Source organism: Anomaloglossus baeobatrachus, chromosome 1, assembly GCF_048569485.1.
Source record: "Anomaloglossus baeobatrachus isolate aAnoBae1 chromosome 1, aAnoBae1.hap1, whole genome shotgun sequence".
Lineage (NCBI taxonomy): Eukaryota > Metazoa > Chordata > Amphibia > Anura > Aromobatidae > Anomaloglossus > Anomaloglossus baeobatrachus.
The window spans coordinates 1,694,026-1,715,282 of NC_134353.1; the positions used below are offsets into that span (position 1 = coordinate 1,694,026).

Genomic DNA, 21,257 nt, shown 5'->3' on the forward strand with positions numbered 1-21,257 from the left:
CAGGTCAATTTGGTGCAAGATCATTCCTCAATCGACCAGCAGGACAAGTGTTTTGCAAATGCCCAGGCTGCCACCATCCCACCATAACAGGCTACTTCCAATATACATTGATCCCAGAGCTCCACACTGAGCTGTGGTCAGTAAAATCCTCTGGTGCTGGCACGGCAACATACAATACAGAATAGGGACCTGTGTGGTTATTAAAGTCTATAGTGCAAAACCACGCTCCAGATGAAGCCATATTGTGGGCGAAACCCTGGATTGGGCTAGTAGGTGGCGTTTGCCATGAGGTGGTCAGCTATGGGTGATATGCGCTGACTTTAATCAGTGAGGTCTTTGTGGCTTTTTACTGCTCTATAAGTCACTTTTGCCCCAAAGCTTTGCTGCTCCTATAAATGTTACTAAGTAGGCAGGTCCGAATTCTGCACTGTATGAAGCTGCAGGATACAGCGCTTTGTGCCGGGACCAGACTGATATATTGCCTACAGTTCAGTGCGGAGATACATTGTGTTCACTGGTGATTTATCACTATATCGGAGTGCTGCCGACTTACATGATTATTGGGTTTGAGGGTTTGGAACTCAATAGATTTAGCGGAGAGGACAGCATAGCCACGTATGTACATGAGGTCCTCACCCAACGTGACCCTCATTATGTGGAGCAGAACCGCACCCCAGATGTGGAGAGCCTGGTAGGAGATCTTCAGCAATAGATGGACCTCGCCTTCCACAGATCTAATGGAGTAACAATGGGCAGCGAGTGTTTATCCACTGCAGTATCTGGAGTGTAATAAATGGTGTGCGCCACGTTTCACTCTTGTAGTCTTCTGCTGGCATTATTCCACAATACAAAATCTGTGGAAGGGGAGATCCAACTATCACCGAGGATGACAGCTTCACTGCCACAGCTACTACTGGAAGAGCCATCTATCTGATCCTCACCCGTGTGCTGCAGTCTGCAGAGCCATCTATCTGATCCTCACCCGTGTGCTGCAGTATGCAGAGCCATCTCTCCTCCTCAACCGTGTGCTGCAGTCTGCAGAGCCATCTATCTGATCCTCACCCATGTGCTGCAGTCTGCAGAGCCATCTATCTCCTCCTCAACCGTGTGCTGCAGTCTGCAGAGCCATCTATCTCATCCTCACCCATGTGCTGCAGTCTGCAGAGCCATTTATCTCATCCTCACCCGTGTGCTGCAGTCTGCAGAGCCATTTATCTCATCCTCACCCGTGTGCTGCAGTCTGCAGAGCCATTTATCTCATCCTCAACCGTGTGCTGCAGTCTGCAGATCCATCTATCTGATCCTCACCCATGTGCTGCAGTCTGCAGAGCCACCTATCTCCTCCTCAACCGTGTGCTGCAGTCTGCAGAGCCATCTATCTCATCCTCACCCATGTGCTGCAGTCTGCAGAGCCATCTATCTCATCCTCACCCATATGCTGCAGTCTGCAGAGCCATTTATCTCATCCTCAACCGTGTGCTGCAGTCTGCAGAGCCATCTATCTCATCCTCAACTGTGTGCTGCAGTCTGCAGAGCCATCTATCTCATCCTCACCCATGTGCTGCAGTCTGCAGAGCCATTTATCTCATCCTCAACCGTGTGCTGCAGTCTGCAGAGCCATTTATCTCATCCTCACCCGTGTGCTGCAGTCTGCAGAGCCATCTATCTCATCCTCACTCGTGTGCTACAGTCTACAGAGAAGTCTCTCATCCTCACCCGTGTGCTGCAGTCTGCAGAGCCATTTATCTCATACTCACACATGTGCTACAGTCTGCAGAGCCATCTATCTCATACTCAACCGTGTGCTGCAGTCTGCAGAGCCATCTATCTCATCCTCACCCGTGTGCTGCAGTCTGCAGAGCCATCTATCTCATCCTCACTCGTGTGCTACAGTCTACAGAGAAGTCTCTCATCCTCACCCGTGTGCTGCAGTCTGCAGAGCCATTTATCTCATACTCACACATGTGCTACAGTCTGCAGAGCCATCTATCTCATACTCAACCATGTGCTGCAGTCTGCAGAGCCATTTATCTCTTCCTCACCCGTGTGCTGCAGTCTGCAGAGCCATCTATCTCATCCTCACCCGTGTGCTGCAGTCTGCAGAGCCATCTATCTCCTCCTCACTCGTGTGCTCCAGTCTGCAGAGCCATTTATCTCATCCTCACCCGTGTGCTGCAGTCTGCAGAGCCATCTATCTCATCCTCAACCGTGTGCTGCAGTCTGCAGAGCCATCTATCTCATCCTCACCCGTGTACTGCAGTCTGCAGAGCCATCTATCTCATCCTCACTCGTGTGCTGCAGTCTGCAGAGCCATCTATCTCATCCTCAACCGTGTGCTGCAGTCTACAGAGCCATCTATCTCATCCTCACCCGTGTGCTGCAGTCTGCAGAGCCATTTATCTCATCCTCACCCGTGTGCTGCAGTCTGCAGAGCCATCTATCTCATCCTCACACATGTGCTGCAGTCTGCAGAGCCATCTATCTCATCCTCAACCGTGTGCTGCAGTCTGCAGAGCCATCTATCTCATCCTCACCCGTGTGCTGCAGTCTGCAGAGCCATTTATCTCATCCTCACCCATGTGCTACAGTCTGCAGAGCCATCTATCTCATCCTCAACCGTGTGCTGCAGTCTGCAGAGCCATCTATCTCATCCTCACCCGTGTGCTGCAGTCTGCAGAGCCATCTATCTCATCCTCACTCGTGTGCTGCAGTCTGCAGAGCCATCTATCTCATCCTCACTCGTGTGCTGCAGTCTGCAGAGCCATCTATCTGATACTCACCTGTGTGCTGCAGTATGCAGAGCCATCTATCTCCTCCTCAACCGTGTGCTGCAGTCTGCAGAGCCATCTATCTCATACTCACACATGTGCTGCAGTCTGCAGAGCCATCTATCTGATCCTCACCCATGTGCTGCAGTCTGCAGAGCCATCTATCTCATCCTCACTCGTGTGCTGCAGTCTGCAGAGCCATCTATCTCATCCTCACTCGTGTGCTGCAGTCTGCAGAGCCATCTATCTCATCCTCACTCGTGTGCTGCAGTCTGTAGAGCCATCTATCTCCTCCTCACCCGTGTGCTGCAGTCTGCAGAGCCATCTATCTCTTCCTCACCCGTGTGCTGCAGTCTGCAGAGCCATCTATCTCTTCCTCACCCGTGTGCTGCAGTCTGCAGAGCCATCTATCTCCTCCTCAACCGTGTGCTGCAGTCTGCAGAGCCATTTATCTCATCCTCACCCGTGTGCTGCAGTCTGCAGAGCCATCTATCTCATCCTCACCCGTGTGCTGCAGTCTGCAGAGCCATTTATCTCATCCTCAACCATGTGCTGCAGTCTGCAGAGCCATTTATCTCATCCTCAACCGTGTGCTGCAGTCTGCAGAGCCATCTATCTCATCCTCAACCGTGTGCTGCAGTCTGCAGAGCCATTTATCTCATCCTCAACCATGTGCTGCAGTCTGCAGAGCCATTTATCTCATCCTCACCCGTGTGCTGCAGTCTGCAGAGCCATCTATCTCATCCTCAACCGTGTGCTGCAGTCTGCAGAGCCATCTATCTCATCCTCACCCGGGTGCTACAGTCTGCAGAGCCATCTATCTCATCCTCACTCGTGTGCTACAGTCTGCAGAGCCATTTATCTCATCCTCACCCATGTGCTACAGTCTGCAGAGCCATCTATCTCATCCTCACCCGGGTGCTGCAGTCTGCAGAGCCATCTATCTCATCCTCACCCGTGTGCTGCAGTCTGCAGAGCCATCTATCTCATCCTCACCCGGGTGCTGCAGTCTGCAGAGCCATTTATCTCATCCTCACTCGTGTGCTACAGTCTACAGAGAAGTCTCTCATCCTCACCCGTGTGCTGCAGTCTGCAGAGCCATTTATCTCATCCTCACCCGTGTGCTGCAGTCTGCAGAGCCATCTATCTCATACTCACACATGTGCTACAGTCTGCAGAGCCATCTATCTCATCCTCAACCGTGTGCTGCAGTCTGCAGAGCCATTTATCTCATACTCACACATGTGCTACAGTCTGCAGAGCCATCTATCTCATCCTCAACCGTGTGCTGCAGTCTACAGAGCCATCTATCTGATCCTCACCCGTGTGCTGCAGTCTGCAGAGCCATCTATCTCATCCTCACCTGGGTGCTGCAGTCTGCAGAGCCATCTATCTCATCCTCACTCGTGTGCTACAGTCTACAGAGAAGTCTCTCATCCTCACCCGTGTCCTGCAGTCTGCAGAGCCATCTATCTCATCCTCAACCGTGTGCTGCAGTCTGCAGAGCCATCTATCTCATCCTCACCCGTGTGCTGCAGTCTGCAGAGCCATCTATCTCATCCTCACCCGTGTATTGCAGTCTGCAGAGCCATCTATCTCATCCTCACTCGTGTGCTGCAGTCTGCAGAGCCATTTATCTCATCCTCACTCGTGTGCTGCAGTCTGCAGAGCCATTTATCTCATCCTCACTCGTGTGCTGCAGTCTGCAGAGCCATCTATCTCATCCTCATCCGTGTGCTACAGTCTGCAGAGCCATCTATCTCATCCTCACCCGGGTGCTGCAGTCTGCAGAGCCATCTATCTCATCCTCACTCGTGTGCTACAGTCTACAGAGCCATTTATCTCATCCTCACCCGTGTGCTGCAGTCTGCAGAGCCATCTATCTCATCCTCACCCGGGTGCTGCAGTCTGCAGAGCCATCTATCTCATCCTCACTCGTGTGCTACAGTCTACAGAGAAGTCTCTCATCCTCACCCGTGTGCTGCAGTCTGCAGAGCCATCTATCTCATCCTCAACCGTGTGCTGCAGTCTGCAGAGCCATCTATCTCATCCTCACCCGTGTGCTGCAGTCTGCAGAGCCATCTATCTCATCCTCACCCGTGTGCTGCAGTCTGCAGAGCCATCTATCTCATCCTCACTCGTGTGCTGCAGTCTGCAGAGCCATTTATCTCATCCTCACTCGTGTGCTGCAGTCTGCAGAGCCATTTATCTCATCCTCACTCGTGTGCTGCAGTCTGCAGAGCCATCTATCTCATCCTCATCCGTGTGCTACAGTATGCAGAGAAGTCTCTCATCCTCACCCGTGTGCTGCAGTCTGCAGAGCCATTTATCTCATCCTCATCCGTGTGCTGCAGTCTGCAGAGCCATCTATCTCATCCTCATCCGTGTGCTGCAGTCTGCAGAGCCATCTATCTCATCCTCACCCGTGTGCTGCAGTCTGCAGAGCCATTTATCTCATCCTCACCCGCGTGCTACAATCTACAGAGAAGTCTCTCATCCTAACCATGTGCTGCAGTCTGCAGAGCCATTTATCTCATCCTCACACATGTGCTACAGTCTGCAGAGCCATCTATCTCATCCTCAACCGTGTGCTGCAGTCTGCAGAGCCATTTATCTCATCCTCAACCGTGTGCTGCAGTCTGCAGAGCCATTTATCTCATCCTCAATCGTGTGCTGCAGTCTGCAGAGCCATCTATCTCATCCTCAACCATGTGCTGCAGTCTGCAGAGCCATCTATCTCCTCCTCACCCGTGTGCTGCAGTCTGCAGAGCCATCTATCTCATCCTCACCCGTGTGCTGCAGTATGCAGAGCCATCTATCTCATCCTCACCCGTGTGCTACAGTATGCAGAGAAGTCTCTCATCCTCACCCGTGTGCTGCAGTCTGCAGAGCCATCTATCTCATCCTCACCCGTGTGCTGCAGTATGCAGAGCCATCTATCTCATCCTCACCCGTGTGCTACAGTATGCAGAGAAGTCTCTCATCCTCACCCGTGTGCTACAGTATGCAGAGAAGTCTATCTCATCCTGACTTGTATGATACTGTCTGCTGTGCTGTGTATCTCATAATTTGGTGTGAGTGAGGCTCCCTCCTGTGTATGTATGAGACTCTCCCTCCTGTGTGTGTGTTTGTGTGTATATATATATATAAGACTCTCCCTCGTGTGTGTGTGTGTGTATGTGTGTGTGTGTATATATATATATATATAATACTCTTCCTCGTGTGTGTGTGTATGTGTGTGTGTATATATATATATATATATATAAGACTCTTCCTCGTGTGTGTGTGTGACTTTCTGTGTGTGTGTGTGTATATATGTATATTAGACTTCCTCTGTGTGTGAGAATCTTTTTTCATGTGTGTGTGTGTGAGACTTTATGTGTGTGTATGATAGTCTTCCTCTCCGTGTGTGTATGTGAGAGTTTTCCTCTCTGTGTGTGTATGTGAGAGTCTTCCTCTCCATGTGTGTATGTGAGTCTCTTCCTCCCCGTGTGTGTGTGTGTGTGTTTGTAGGAGTCTCTTCCTCGCCGTGTGTATATGAGTCTCTTCCTCGCCGTGTGTGTATGAGTCTCTTCCTCGCCATGTCTTCCTCGCCATGTGTGTATGAGTCTCTTCCTCGCTGTGTGTATGAGACTCTTCCTCGCCGTGTGTGTATGAGTCTCTTCCTCGCCGTGTGTGTATGAGTCTCTTCCTCGCCATGTGTGTGTGATACTCTTCTCCCCGTGTGTGTATGAGTCTCTTCCTCGCCATGTGTGTATGAGTCTCTTCCTCGCCGTGTGTGTATGAGTCTCTTCCTCGCCATGTGTGTAGTTGTCTCTTCCTCGCCATGTGTGTGTGATACTCTTCCTCCCCGTGTGTGTATAAGTCTCTTCCTCGCCGTGTGTGTATGAGTCTCTTCCTCGCCGTGTGTGTAGGAGTCTCTTCCTCGCCATGTGTGTAGGAGTCTCTTCCTCGCCATGTGTGTATGAGACTCTTCCTCCCCGTGTGTTTGATACTCTTCCTCCCCGTGTGGGTATGATACTCTTCCTCCCCGTGTGTGTATGAGTCACTTCCTTGCCGTGTGTGTGTATGTGTCTTCCTCGCCATGTGTGTATGAGTCTCTTCCTCGCCATGTGTGTATGAGTCTCTTCCTCCTCGTGCGTGTGTGTATGAGTTTCTTCCTCGCCGTGTGTGGGTATGATACTCTTCCTCCCCGTGTGTGGGTATGATACTTTTCCTCCCCGTGTGTGTGTGTGTATAAGTCTCGTCATCACAGTGTGTGTGTGTCTCTTCCTCGCCGTGTGTGTATGAGTCTCTTCCTCGCCGTGCGTGTGTGTATGAGTCTCTTCATCACCGTGTGTGTGTGTCTCTTCATCACCGTGTGTGTATGAGTCTCTTCCTCCCCGTGCGTGTGTGAGTCTCTTCTTTGCCGTGTGTGTGTATGTGTCTTCCTCGCCATGTGTGTATGAGTCTCTTCCTCCCCGTGCGTGTGTGTAGGAGTCTCTTCATCACCGTGTGTGTGTGTCTCTTCATCACCGTGTGTGTATGAGTCTCTTCCTCCCCGTGCGTGTGTGTATGAGTCTCTTCTACCCCGTGCGTGTGTGTATGAGTCTCTTCCTCCCCATGTGTGTGCGCATGAGTCTGTTCATCACCATGTGTGTGTGTCTCTTCCTCACCGTTGGTGTATGAGTCTCTTCCTCGCCGTGTGTGTGTATGATACTCTTCCTCGCCGTGTGGGTATGATACTCTTCCTCGCCGTGTGTATGATACTCTTCCTCGCCATGTGTGTATGAGTCTCTCCCTCCCCGTGTGTGTGTCTCTTCCTCCCCGTGTGTGTGTCTCTTCCTCGCCGTGTGTGTGTATGAGACTCTTCCTCGCCGTGTGTATGAGTCTCTTCCTCGCCGTGTGTGTGAGACTCTTCCTCGCCGTGTGTGTGTGTGATACTCTTCCTCGCCGTGTGTGTATGAGACTCTTCCTCGCCGTGTGTGTGTATATGAGACTCTTTCTCCCTGTCTGTGTATGAGACTCTTCCTCGCCGTGTGTGTATGAGACTCTTCCTCGCCGTGTGTGGGTATGATACTCTTCCTCGCCATGTGTGTGTGAGTCTCTTCCTCCCCGTGTGTATGAGTCTCTTCCTCGCCGTGTGAGTCTCTTCCTTGCCATTTGTGTGTATGATACTCTTCCTTGCCGTGTGTGTGTATATGAGTCTCTTCGTCGCCATGTGTGTATGATACTCTTCCTCGCCGTGTGTGTATATGAGTCTCTTCGTCGCCATGTGTGTATGATACTCTTCCTCGCCGTGTGTGTGTGTGTGTATGAGTCCCTTCCTCACCGTGTGTGTATGAGCCTCTTCCTCGCCATGTGTGTATGAGACTCTTCCTCGCCGTGTGTGTATGAGACTCTTCCTCGCCGTGTGTGTGTCTCTTCCTCGCCATGTGTATATGAGTCTCTTTGTCGCCATGTGTGTATGATACTCTTCCTCGCCGTGTGTGTGTGTATGAGTCTCTTCCTCGCCATGTGTGTATGAGTCTCTTCCTCACCGTGTGTGTATGAGACTCTTACTCACCGTGTGTGTATGAGACTCTTCCTCGCCGTGTGTGTATGAGTCTCTTCCTCGCCGTGTGGGTATGAGTCTCTTCCTCCCCGTGTGTGTGTATGAGTCTCTTCCTCCCCGTGTGTATGTATGAGTCTCTTCCTCGGCGTGTATGTATGAGTCTCTTCCTCGCCGTGTGTGTATGAGTCTCTTCCTCGCCGTGTGTGTATGAGTCTCTTCCTCGTCGTGTGTATGAGACTCTTCCTCGCCGTGTGTGTGTGTATGAGTCTCTTCTTCGCCGTGTGTGTGTGTATGAGACTCTTCCTCGCCGTGTGTGTGTGTGTGTATGAGTCTCTTCCTCGCCGTGTGTGTGTGTGTATGAGACTCTTCCTCGCCGTGTATGTGTGTATGAGACTCCTCCTCGCTGTGTGTGTGTGTGTATGAGACTCTTCCTCGCCGTGTGTGTGTGTCTCTCTTCCTCGCCGTGTGTGTATGAGTCTCTTCCTCGCCGTGTGTGTATAAGACTCTTCCTCGCCGTGTGTGTGTGTGTGTATGAGACTCTTCCTCGCCGTGTGTGTGTGTGTGTATGAGTCTCTTCCTCGCCGTGTGTGTGTGTGTATGAGACTCTTCCTCGCCGTGTATGTGTGTATGAGACTCCTCGCTGTGTGTGTGTGTGTATGAGACTCTTCCTCGCCGTGTGTGTGTGTGTCTCTCTTCCTCGCCGTGTGTGTATGAGTCTCTTCCTCGCCGTGTGTGTATAAGACTCTTCCTCGCCGTGTGTGTGTATGATACTCTTCCTCGCCGTGTGTGTGTGTATGAGTCTCTTCCTCGCCATGTGTGTGTATGAGTCTCTTCCTCGCCATGTGTGTGTATGAGTCTCTTCCTCCCCGTGTGTGTACATACAAAATGGAGCAGAGAAGGGGTTAACGCCGGGCATCAGCCAAATGAAGATGTAGAAATGATGATGATGATTAACTTTCTTTTTATTCCATAGGTCTACGCGTTTCGAGGTGAAAACCTCTTCCTCAGGACCAGTACATCAACAAAAAGCACAGCATAGAGGAAGATGACAGATATATATACATCTGGTAAAACAAGAGAACCGCCGATCACCAGTGACAGCCGTGCAGTGAGATGTCCGTGATCGGCGGTTCTCTTGTTTTACCAGATGTAAATATATCTGTCATCTTCCTCTATGCTGTGCTTTTTGTTGATGTACTGGTCCTGAGGAAGAGGTTTTCACCTCGAAAAGCGTAGACCTATGGAATAAAAAGAAAGTTAATCATCATCAACATTTCTACATCTTCATTTGGCTGATGCCCGGCGTTAACCCCTTCTCTGCTCCATTTTGTATGTTCATCCACGTGGGGCTGCAGCAGACTCCATTATCTCATGTGTACTAGTGGTTGTGACTTTCACAACTGATTCAGGTGAGTGTATATTTCTGATATACCACACTTGTCCATCTGGTATTACACTATCAGCGCTCCTTATTTTTAATTTACACCTCCCCGTGTGTGTGTGTGTGTGTGTGTGAGTCTCTTCCTCGCCGTGTGTGTATGAGTCTTTTCCTCGCTGTGTGTGTCAGTCTGTTCCTCGCCATTTGTGGGTATGATACTCTTACTCCCAGTGTGTGTGTGTGTATGAGTCTCTTCCTCGCCATGTGTATGTGTGTGTCTCTCTTCCTCGCCATGTGTGTATGATACTCTTCCTCGCCGTGTGTGTATGATACTCTTCCTCGTCGTGTGTGTATGATTCTCTTCCTCACCATTTGTGGGTATGATACTCTTCCTCGCACTGTGTGTGTGTGTGTGTATATGAGTCTCTTCCGCGCCGTATGTGTGTGTATATGAGGCTCTTCGTCGCTGTGTGTGTATGATACTCTTCCTCGCCATGTGTGTATGAGACTCTTCTTCGCCGTGTGTGTGTCTCTTCCTCGCCATGTGTGTGATACTCTTCCTCGCCATGTGTGTGTATGAGTCTCTTCCTCGCCGTGTGTGTGTGTCTCTTCCTCGCCGTGTGTGTGTGTCTCTTCCTCGCCGTTTGTGGGTATGATACTCTTCCTCTCCGTGTGTGTGTGTGTATGAGTCTCTTCCTCGCCGTGTGTGTGTATGAGTCTCTTTCTCGCCATTTGTGTGTATGAGTCTCTTTCTCCCAGTGTGTGTGTCTGAGTCTCTTCCTCGCCGTGTGTGGGTATGATACTCTTCCTCCCCGTGTGTGGGTATGATATTCTTCCTCGCCGTGTGTGGGTATGATACTCTTCCTCCTCGTGTGTGGGTATGATACTCTTCCTAACCGTGTGTGTGTGTGTGTGTATGAGTCTCTTCATCACCGTGTGTGTGTGTCTCTCTTCCTCGACGTGTGTGTATGAGTCTCTTCCTCACCATGTGTGTGTGTATGAGTCTCTTCCTCGCCGTGTGTGTGTCTCTCTTCCTCGCCATGTGTGTATGATACTCTTCCTCGCCATGTGTGTGTGTCTCTTCCTCACCGTGTGTGTGTGTCTCTCTTCCTTGCCGTGTGTGTGTGATACTCTTCCTCCTCGTGTGTGGGTATGATACTCTTCCTCCCCGTGTGTGTGTGTGTGTGTGATACTCTTCCTCCCCGTATGTGGGTGTGAGTCTCTTTCTCGCCGTGTGTGGGTATGGTACTCTTCCTCGCCGTGTGTGTGTATGAGACTTTTCCTCGCCGTGTGTGGGTATGATACTCTTCCTCCCCGTGTGTGGGTATGATATTCTTCCTCGCCGTGTGTGGGTATGATACTCTTCCTCCCCGTGTGTGGGTATGATACTTTTCCTCCCCGTGTGTGTGTGTATAAGTCTCGTCATCACAGTGTGTGTGTGTCTCTTCCTCGCCGTGTGTGTATGAGTCTCTTCCTCGCCGTGTGTGTATGAGTCTCTTCCTCGCCATGTGTGTAGTTGTCTCTTCCTCGCCATGTGTGTGTGATACTCTTCCTCCCCGTGTGTGTATAAGTCTCTTCCTCGCCGTGTGTGTATGAGTCTCTTCCTCGCCGTGTGTGTAGGAGTCTCTTCCTCGCCATGTGTGTAGGAGTCTCTTCCTCGCCATGTGTGTATGAGACTCTTCCTCCCCGTGTGTTTGATACTCTTCCTCCCCGTGTGGGTATGATACTCTTCCTCCCCGTGTGTGTATGAGTCACTTCCTTGCCGTGTGTGTGTATGTGTCTTCCTCGCCATGTGTGTATGAGTCTCTTCCTCGCCATGTGTGTATGAGTCTCTTCCTCCTCGTGCGTGTGTGTATGAGTCTCTTCCTCGCCGTGTGTGGGTATGATACTCTTCCTCCCCGTGTGTGGGTATGATACTTTTCCTCCCCGTGTGTGTGTGTGTATAAGTCTCGTCATCACAGTGTGTGTGTGTCTCTTCCTCGCCGTGTGTGTATGAGTCTCTTCCTCGCCGTGCGTGTGTGTATGAGTCTCTTCATCACCGTGTGTGTGTGTCTCTTCATCACCGTGTGTGTATGAGTCTCTTCCTCCCCGTGCGTGTGTGAGTCTCTTCTTTGCCGTGTGTGTGTATGTGTCTTCCTCGCCATGTGTGTATGAGTCTCTTCCTCCCCGTGCGTGTGTGTAGGAGTCTCTTCATCACCGTGTGTGTGTGTCTCTTCATCACCGTGTGTGTATGAGTCTCTTCCTCCCCGTGCGTGTGTGTATGAGTCTCTTCTACCCCGTGCGTGTGTGTATGAGTCTCTTCCTCCCCATGTGTGTGCGCATGAGTCTGTTCATCACCATGTGTGTGTGTCTCTTCCTCACCGTTGGTGTATGAGTCTCTTCCTCGCCGTGTGTGTGTATGATACTCTTCCTCGCCGTGTGGGTATGATACTCTTCCTCGCCGTGTGTATGATACTCTTCCTCGCCATGTGTGTATGAGTCTCTCCCTCCCCGTGTGTGTGTCTCTTCCTCCCCGTGTGTGTGTCTCTTCCTCGCCGTGTGTGTGTATGAGACTCTTCCTCGCCGTGTGTATGAGTCTCTTCCTCGCCGTGTGTGTGAGACTCTTCCTCGCCGTGTGTGTGTGTGATACTCTTCCTCGCCGTGTGTGTATGAGACTCTTCCTCGCCGTGTGTGTGTATATGAGACTCTTTCTCCCTGTCTGTGTATGAGACTCTTCCTCGCCGTGTGTGTATGAGACTCTTCCTCGCCGTGTGTGGGTATGATACTCTTCCTCGCCATGTGTGTGTGAGTCTCTTCCTCCCCGTGTGTATGAGTCTCTTCCTCGCCGTGTGAGTCTCTTCCTTGCCATTTGTGTGTATGATACTCTTCCTTGCCGTGTGTGTGTATATGAGTCTCTTCGTCGCCATGTGTGTATGATACTCTTCCTCGCCGTGTGTGTGTGTGTATATGAGTCTCTTCGTCGCCATGTGTGTATGATACTCTTCCTCGCCGTGTGTGTGTGTGTGTATGAGTCCCTTCCTCACCGTGTGTGTATGAGCCTCTTCCTCGCCATGTGTGTATGAGACTCTTCCTCGCCGTGTGTGTATGAGACTCTTCCTCGCCGTGTGTGTGTCTCTTCCTCGCCATGTGTATATGAGTCTCTTTGTCGCCATGTGTGTATGATACTCTTCCTCGCCGTGTGTGTGTGTATGAGTCTCTTCCTCGCCATGTGTGTATGAGTCTCTTCCTCACCGTGTGTGTATGAGACTCTTACTCACCGTGTGTGTATGAGACTCTTCCTCGCCGTGTGTGTATGAGTCTCTTCCTCGCCGTGTGGGTATGAGTCTCTTCCTCCCCGTGTGTGTGTATGAGTCTCTTCCTCCCCGTGTGTATGTATGAGTCTCTTCCTCGGCGTGTATGTATGAGTCTCTTCCTCGCCGTGTGTGTATGAGTCTCTTCCTCGCCGTGTGTGTATGAGTCTCTTCCTCGTCGTGTGTATGAGACTCTTCCTCGCCGTGTGTGTGTGTATGAGTCTCTTCCTCGCCGTGTGTGTGTGTGTGTATGAGACTCTTCCTCGCCGTGTGTGTGTGTATGAGTCTCTTCCTCGCCGTGTGTGTGTGTGTATGAGACTCTTCCTCGCCGTGTATGTGTGTATGAGACTCCTCCTCGCTGTGTGTGTGTGTGTATGAGACTCTTCCTCGCCGTGTGTGTGTGTCTCTCTTCCTCGCCGTGTGTGTATGAGTCTCTTCCTCGCCGTGTGTGTATAAGACTCTTCCTCGCCGTGTGTGTGTATGATACTCTTCCTCGCCGTGTGTGTGTATGAGTCTCTTCCTCGCCATGTGTGTGTATGAGTCTCTTCCTCGCCATGTGTGTGTATGAGTCTCTTCCTCCCCGTGTGTGTACATACAAAATGGAGCAGAGAAGGGGTTAACGCCGGGCATCAGCCAAATGAAGATGTAGAAATGTTGATGATGATTAACTTTCTTTTTATTCCATAGGTCTACGCGTTTCGAGGTGAAAACCTCTTCCTCAGGACCAGTACATCAACAAAAAGCACAGCATAGAGGAAGATGACAGATATATATACATCTGGTAAAACAAGAGAACCGCCGATCACGGACATCTCACTGCACGGCTGTCACTGGTGATCGGCGGTTCTCTTGTTTTACCAGATGTAAATATATCTGTCATCTTCCTCTATGCTGTGCTTTTTGTTGATGTACTGGTCCTGAGGAAGAGGTTTTCACCTCGAAAAGCGTAGACCTATGGAATAAAAAGAAAGTTAATCATCATCAACATTTCTACATCTTCATTTGGCTGATGCCCGGCGTTAACCCCTTCTCTGCTCCATTTTGTATGTTCATCCACGTGGGGCTGCAGCAGACTCCATTATCTCATGTGTACTAGTGGTTGTGACTTTCACAACTGATTCAGGTGAGTGTATATTACTGATATACCACACTTGTCCATCTGGTATTACACTATCAGCGCTCCTTATTTTTAATTTACACCTCCCCGTGTGTGTGTGTGTGTGTGTGTGAGTCTCTTCCTCGCCGTGTGTGTATGAGTCTTTTCCTCGCTGTGTGTGTCAGTCTGTTCCTCGCCATTTGTGGGTATGATACTCTTACTCCCAGTGTGTGTGTGTGTATGAGTCTCTTCCTCGCCATGTGTATGTGTGTGTCTCTCTTCCTCGCCATGTGTGTATGATACTCTTCCTCGCCGTGTGTGTATGATACTCTTCCTCGTCGTGTGTGTATGATTCTCTTCCTCACCATTTGTGGGTATGATACTCTTCCTCGCACTGTGTGTGTGTGTGTGTATATGAGTCTCTTCCGCGCCGTATGTGTGTGTATATGAGGCTCTTCGTCGCTGTGTGTGTATGATACTCTTCCTCGCCATGTGTGTATGAGACTCTTCTTCGCCGTGTGTGTGTCTCTTCCTCGCCATGTGTGTGATACTCTTCCTCGCCATGTGTGTGTATGAGTCTCTTCCTCGCCGTGTGTGTGTGTCTCTTCCTCGCCGTGTGTGTGTGTCTCTTCCTCGCCGTTTGTGGGTATGATACTCTTCCTCTCCGTGTGTGTGTGTGTATGAGTCTCTTCCTCGCCGTGTGTGTGTATGAGTCTCTTTCTCGCCATTTGTGTGTATGAGTCTCTTTCTCCCAGTGTGTGTGTCTGAGTCTCTTCCTCGCCGTGTGTGGGTATGATACTCTTCCTCCCCGTGTGTGGGTATGATATTCTTCCTCGCCGTGTGTGGGTATGATACTCTTCCTCCTCGTGTGTGGGTATGATACTCTTCCTAACCGTGTGTGTGTGTGTGTGTATGAGTCTCTTCATCACCGTGTGTGTGTGTCTCTCTTCCTCGACGTGTGTGTATGAGTCTCTTCCTCACCATGTGTGTGTGTATGAGTCTCTTCCTCGCCGTGTGTGTGTCTCTCTTCCTCGCCATGTGTGTATGATACTCTTCCTCGCCATGTGTGTGTGTCTCTTCCTCACCGTGTGTGTGTGTCTCTCTTCCTTGCCGTGTGTGTGTGATACTCTTCCTCCTCGTGTGTGGGTATGATACTCTTCCTCCCCGTGTGTGTGTGTGTGTGTGATACTCTTCCTCCCCGTATGTGGGTGTGAGTCTCTTTCTCGCCGTGTGTGGGTATGGTACTCTTCCTCGCCGTGTGTGTGTATGAGACTTTTCCTCGCCGTGTGTGGGTATGATACTCTTCCTCCCCGTGTGTGGGTATGATATTCTTCCTCGCCGTGTGTGGGTATGATACTCTTCCTCCCCGTGTGTGGGTATGATACTTTTCCTCCCCGTGTGTGTGTGTATAAGTCTCGTCATCACAGTGTGTGTGTGTCTCTTCCTCGCCGTGTGTGTATGAGTCTCTTCCTCGCCGTGTGTGTGTGTATGAGTCTCTTCCTCACCGTGTGTGTGTCTCTTCCTCGCCGTTGTGTCTCTCTTCCTCGCCATGTGTGTATGATACTCTTCCTAACCGTGTGTGTGTGTGTGTATGAGTCTCTTCATCACCGTGTGTGTGTGTCTCTCTTCCTCGACGTGTGTGTATGAGTCTCTTCCTCACCATGTGTGTGTGTATGAGTCTCTTCCTCGCCGTGTGTGTGTCTCTCTTCCTCGCCATGTGTGTATGATACTCTTCCTCGCCATGTGTGTGTGTCTCTTCCTCACCGTGTGTGTGTGTGTCTCTCTTCCTTGCCGTGTGTGTGATACTCTTCCTCCTCGTGTGTGGGTATGATACTCTTCCTCCCCGTGTGTGTGTGTGTGTGATACTCTTCCTCCCCGTGTGTGGGTGTGAGTCTCTTTCTCGCCGTGTGTGGGTATGGTACTCTTCCTCGCCGTGTGTGTGTATGAGAATTTCCTCGCCGTGTGTGGGTATGATACTCTTCCTCCCTGTGTGTGGGTATGATATTCTTCCTCGCCGTGTGTGGGTATGATACTCTTCCTCCCCGTGTGTGGGTATGATACTTTTCCTCCCCGTGTGTGTGTGTATAAGTCTCGTCATCACAGTGTGTGTGTGTCTCTTCCTCGCCGTGTGTGTATGAGTCTCTTCCTCGCCGTGTGTGTGTGTATGAGTCTCTTCCTCACCGTGTGTGTGTGTGTCTCTTCCTCGCCATGTGTGTCTCTCTTCCTCGCCATGTGTGTATGATACTCTTCCTAGCCGTGTGTGTGTATGAGTCTCTTCCTCGCCGTGTGTGTGTAGGAGTCTCTTTCTCGCCATTTGTGTGTATGAGTCTCTTTCTCCCAGTGTGTGTGTCTGGGTCTCTTCCTCGCCGTGTGTGGGTATGATACTCTTCCTCCCCGTGTGTGGGTATGATACTCTTCCTCACCGTGTGTGTGTGTGTCTCTCTTCCTTGCCGTGTGTGTGTGATACTCTTCCTCCTCGTGTGTGGGTATGATACTCTTCCTCCCCGTGTGTGTGTGTGATACTCTTCCTCCCCGTGTGTGGGTGTGAGTCTCTTCCTCGCCGTGTGTGGGTATGATACTCTTCCTCGCCATGTGTGTGTATGAGACTCTTCCTCGCCGTGTGTGGGTATGATACTCTTCCTCCCCGTGTGTGGGTATGATATTCTTCCTCGCCGTGTGTGTGTATGATACTCTTCCTCCCCGTGTGTGGGTATGATACTCTTCCTCCCCGTGTGTGTGTGTGTGTGTATGAGTCTCTTCATCACGGTGTGTGTGTGTGTCTCTCTTCCTCGACGTGTGTGTGTATGAGTCTCTTCCTCGCCGTGTGTGTGTCTCTCTTCCTCGCCGTGTGTGTATGATACTCTTCCTTGCCGTGTGTGTGTGTGATACTCTTCCTCGCTGTGTGTGTGTGATACTCTTCCTCGCCGTGTGTGTGTGAGTCTCTTCCTCGCTGTGTGTGTGTGAGTCTCTTCCTCGCTGTGTGTGTGTATGATACTTTTCCTCCTCGTGTGTGGGTATGATACTCTTCCTCCCTGTGTGTGTGTGTGTGTGTGTGTGATACTCTTCCTCCCCCTGTGTGGGTGTGATACTCTTCTTCCCCGTGTGTGTGTGTGTGTGTGTGTGTGTGATACTCTTCCTCCCCGTGTGTGGGTATGATACTCTTCCTCCCTGTGTGTGTGTGTGTGTGTGTGATACTCTTCCTCCCCCTGTGTGGGTGTGATACTCTTCTTCCCCGTGTGTGTGTGTGTGTGTGTGTGTGTGATACTCTTCCTTCTGTGTGTGTGGGTATGATACTCTTCCTCCCCGTGTGTGGGTGTGATACTCTTCCTCCCCGTGTGTGTGTGTGTGTGTGTGATACTCTTCCTCCCCGTGTGTGGGTATGATACTCTTCCTCCCTGTGTGTGTGTGTGTGTGTGTGTGATACTCTTCCTCCCCCTGTGTGGGTGTGATACTCTTCTTCCCCGTGTGTGTGTGTGTGTGTGTGATACTCTTCCTTCTGTGTGTGTGGGTATGATACTCTTCCTCCCCCTGTGTGGGTGTGATACTCTTCTTCCCCGTGTGTGTGTGTGTGTGTGTGTGATACTCTTCCTTCTGTGTGTGTGGGTATGATACTCTTCCTCCCCGTGTGTGGGTGTGATACTCTTCCTCCCCGTGTGTGTGTGTGTGTGTGTGTGTGATACTCTTCCTCCCCCTGTGTGGGTGTGATACTCTTCTTCCCCGTGTGTGTGTGTGTGTGTGTGTGATACTCTTCCTTCTGTGTGTGTGGGTATGATACTCTTCCTCCCCCTGTGTGGGTGTGATACTCTTCTTCCCCGTGTGTGTGTGTGTGTGTGTGTGTGTGTGTGTGTGTGTGTGTGATACTCTTCCTTCTGTGTGTCTGGGTATGATACTCTTCCTCCCCGTGTGTGGGTATGATACTCTTCCTCCCCCTGTGTGGGTGTGATACTCTTCTTCCCCGTGTGTGTGTGTGTGTGTGTGTGTGATACTCTTCCTCCCCGTGTGTGGGTATGATACTCTTCCTCCCCCTGTGTGGGTGTGATACTCTTCTTCCCCGTGTGTGTGTGTGTGTGATACTCTTCCTTCTGTGTGTGTGGGTATGATACTCTTCCTCCCCGTGTGTGGGTGTGATACTCTTCCTCCCCGTGTGTGTGTGTGTGTGTGTGTGTGAGTCTCTTCATCACCGTGTGACGCTCCTCCCTTTTTTCCCTGGTGTAGGGCGTGTTGCGCAGTCTGGAGGCTGATCCTATATATAACCCCCTCCAGATGAGCAGCAATCTTTGCCGCCATCTCCAGGAGAAGCTGTCTCTGGATCACAAGCGTCACATATCTTCTGGGCACAGCAGACAGGTAATAAGCCATAGTGATATAATTCGGGGTTCCGCACAGTACACCCTCTGCAGTTTTTACAGGACAGGCACACGTCAGGCATAAAATGTTTAATGCGCGCGCCTTCATGATACTACAACTTGTACATCAAACTGTGGAGTTTACAAAGCCAAACCATGCAGATATATTTGTGGAATTGGACATACCATTTTTTTACATTGAAATTAGTGAAGTGGGTAACCTAAGGTGAGGTACCCTGAAAGTAAACTTCATACAGTAAGTGGAAACTGCAAGTTCACACCCAGCAGTGGACGGCCACACGTGGCCAGTTTACACCCGCAAGTAAAACGCGGCCAGTTCACACCCGCAAGCGACACACGGCCAGTTCACACCCGCAAGCGCCACACAGCCAGTTCACACCCGCAAGCGCCACACGGCCAGTTCACACCCACCGAAGACAGCGACTCACGGTCAGTTCACACCCGCAGCGGATAGGGACCCAAGGCTTGTTCACAACCGCAGTGGACAGCAACATGTGGCCAGTTCAAACCTGCAGTGGACAGCGACTCACAGCCAGTTCACATATGTAGCGGACTGCCACGTGCGGCCAGTTCACACCCGCAGCTGACAGCGATACGCGGCCAGTTTACATCCGCAGTGGACAGTAACACATAGTTCATACCCACAGCGGATATCGATATGCGAACAGTTCACACCCGCAGTAGACCTCGACACACTGTCAGTTCACACCCGCAGTGGACAGCAACACACGGCCAGTTCACACCCGCAGTTGACAGTGACACGCGGCCTGTTCACACTTGTAGCAGACAGTGACACACTGCCAGTTCACACCCATCGAAGACAGTGACACACGGTCAATTCTCACTCGCAGGAGACAGTGGCACGTGGTCAGTTCACATCCACAACCGACAGCGACATGCAGCCAGTTCACACCCGCAGTGGACAGCGACACGCGGACAGTTCACATTTGCAGGAGACAACGATATACGAACAGTTCACACCCGCAGCAGACAACAACATGCTGCCAGTTCACATCCGCACCGGACAGCGACATTCGGCCAGTTCTCATCTCTAGTGGACAGTGACCTGTGGCCAGTTCACACCCGCAGCAGACAACAACATGCTGCCAGTTCACATCCGGTGCGACATTTAGCCAGTTCTCATCTGTAGTGGACAGTGACCTGTGGCCAGTTCACATCCGCACTGGACAGCGACATTCGGCCAGTTCTCATCTGTAGTGGACAGTGACCTGTGGCCAGTTCACACCCGCAGCAGACAACAACATGCTGCCAGTTCACATCTGCACCGGACAGCGACATTCGGCCACTTCTCATCTGTAGTGGACAGTGACCTGTGGCCAGTTCACACCCGCAGCAGACAACAACATACTGCCAGTTCACATCTGCACCGGACAGCGACATTCGGCCACTTCTCATCTGTAGTGGACAGTGACCTGTGGCCAGTTCACACCCGCAGCAGACAACAACATGCTGCCAGTTCACATCTGCACTGGACAGCGACATTCGGCCAGTTCTCATCTGTAGTGGACAGTGACCTGTGGCCAGTTCACACCCGCAGCAGACAACAACATGCTGCCAATTCACATCCGCACCGGACAACGACATTCGGCCAGTTCTCATCTGTAGTGGACAGCGACCTGTGGCCAGTTCACACAGCCGCAGCAGACAACAACATGCTGCCAGTTCACATCTGCACCTGACAGCGACATTCGGCCACTTCTCATCTGTAGTGGACAGTGACCTGTGGCCAGTTCACACAGCCGCAGCAGACAACAACATGCTGCCAGTTCACATCTGCACCTGACAGCGACATTCGGCCACTTCTCATCTGTAGTGGACAGTGACCTGTGGCCAGTTCACACCCGCAGCAGACAACAACATGCTGCCAATTCACATCCGCACCGGACAACGACATTCGGCCAGTTCTCATCTGTAGTCTGTAGTGGACAGCGACCTCTGGCCAGTTCACACCCGAAGCGGATAGCGATACGGAGACAGTTCACATCCGCAGTGGACAGCGATACGCGGCCAGTTCACACCCGCAGTAGACACCCTGCTAGTTCACACCCGCGGCAGACAGCGATACACAACCAGTTTGCATCCGCAACATAAGCCTCAGAAGCAGTTTCAGGTGTGAATTAAAATACATCCACAGGTGTGTCTCTAATTAATTCAGAAGCTTTCAAAGACATGACATCATCATATGGGCGGTCCCATATTGTATAAAGGCACAGTACTCTTAGTGTATGTAAACGTTTCACTTTGGAGAAAGCAATAAAAATGCCTGAAAACATTCTCTCTCTCATTATTCTGGCATTTGGCAATTAGAAATAATTTTGGTTGCTAATTGTCCTAAAATGGGAGAAAAACCTGCAGATGTGTCTGTATAGAGAGCTGAGGGAAAAACCTGCAGATGAGTCTGTATAGAGAGCGGAGGGAAAAACCTGTAGATGAGTCTGTATAGAGAGCGGTGGAAAAACCTGCGGATGAGTCTGTATAGAGAGCGGAGGGAAAAACCTGCAGATGAGTCTGTATAGAGAGCGGAGGGAAAAACCTGCAGATGAGTCTGTATAGAGAGCGGAGGGGACAAACCTGCAGATGTGTCTGTATAGAGAGCGGAGGGAAAAACCTGCAGATGAGTCTATATAGAGAGCAGAGGGAAAAACCTGCAGGTTGTTCCCTCGGCGCTCTATACAGACACATCTGCAGGATGTTCCGTCGGCTCTCTATAAAGACACATCTGCAGGTTGTTCCCTCGGCTCTCTATAAAGACAAATCTGCAGATGTATCTTTTATAGAGAGTGGAGAGAAAGTTCTGGTTTCAA

The 21,257-nt window shown here is 50.9% G+C and overlaps 1 protein-coding gene across 1 annotated transcript in view; it reads left to right on the plus strand.

Moving 5' to 3' along the window:
• M1AP (meiosis 1 associated protein) overlaps positions 1 to 21,257 on the plus strand; it is a 193,340-nt gene that overhangs the window by 155,419 nt on the left and 16,664 nt on the right. Inside the window, 1 exon segment of the mRNA XM_075345395.1 lies at positions 18,281 to 18,412. Within this exon segment, the coding sequence (XP_075201510.1) occupies positions 18,281 to 18,412 (132 nt within the window).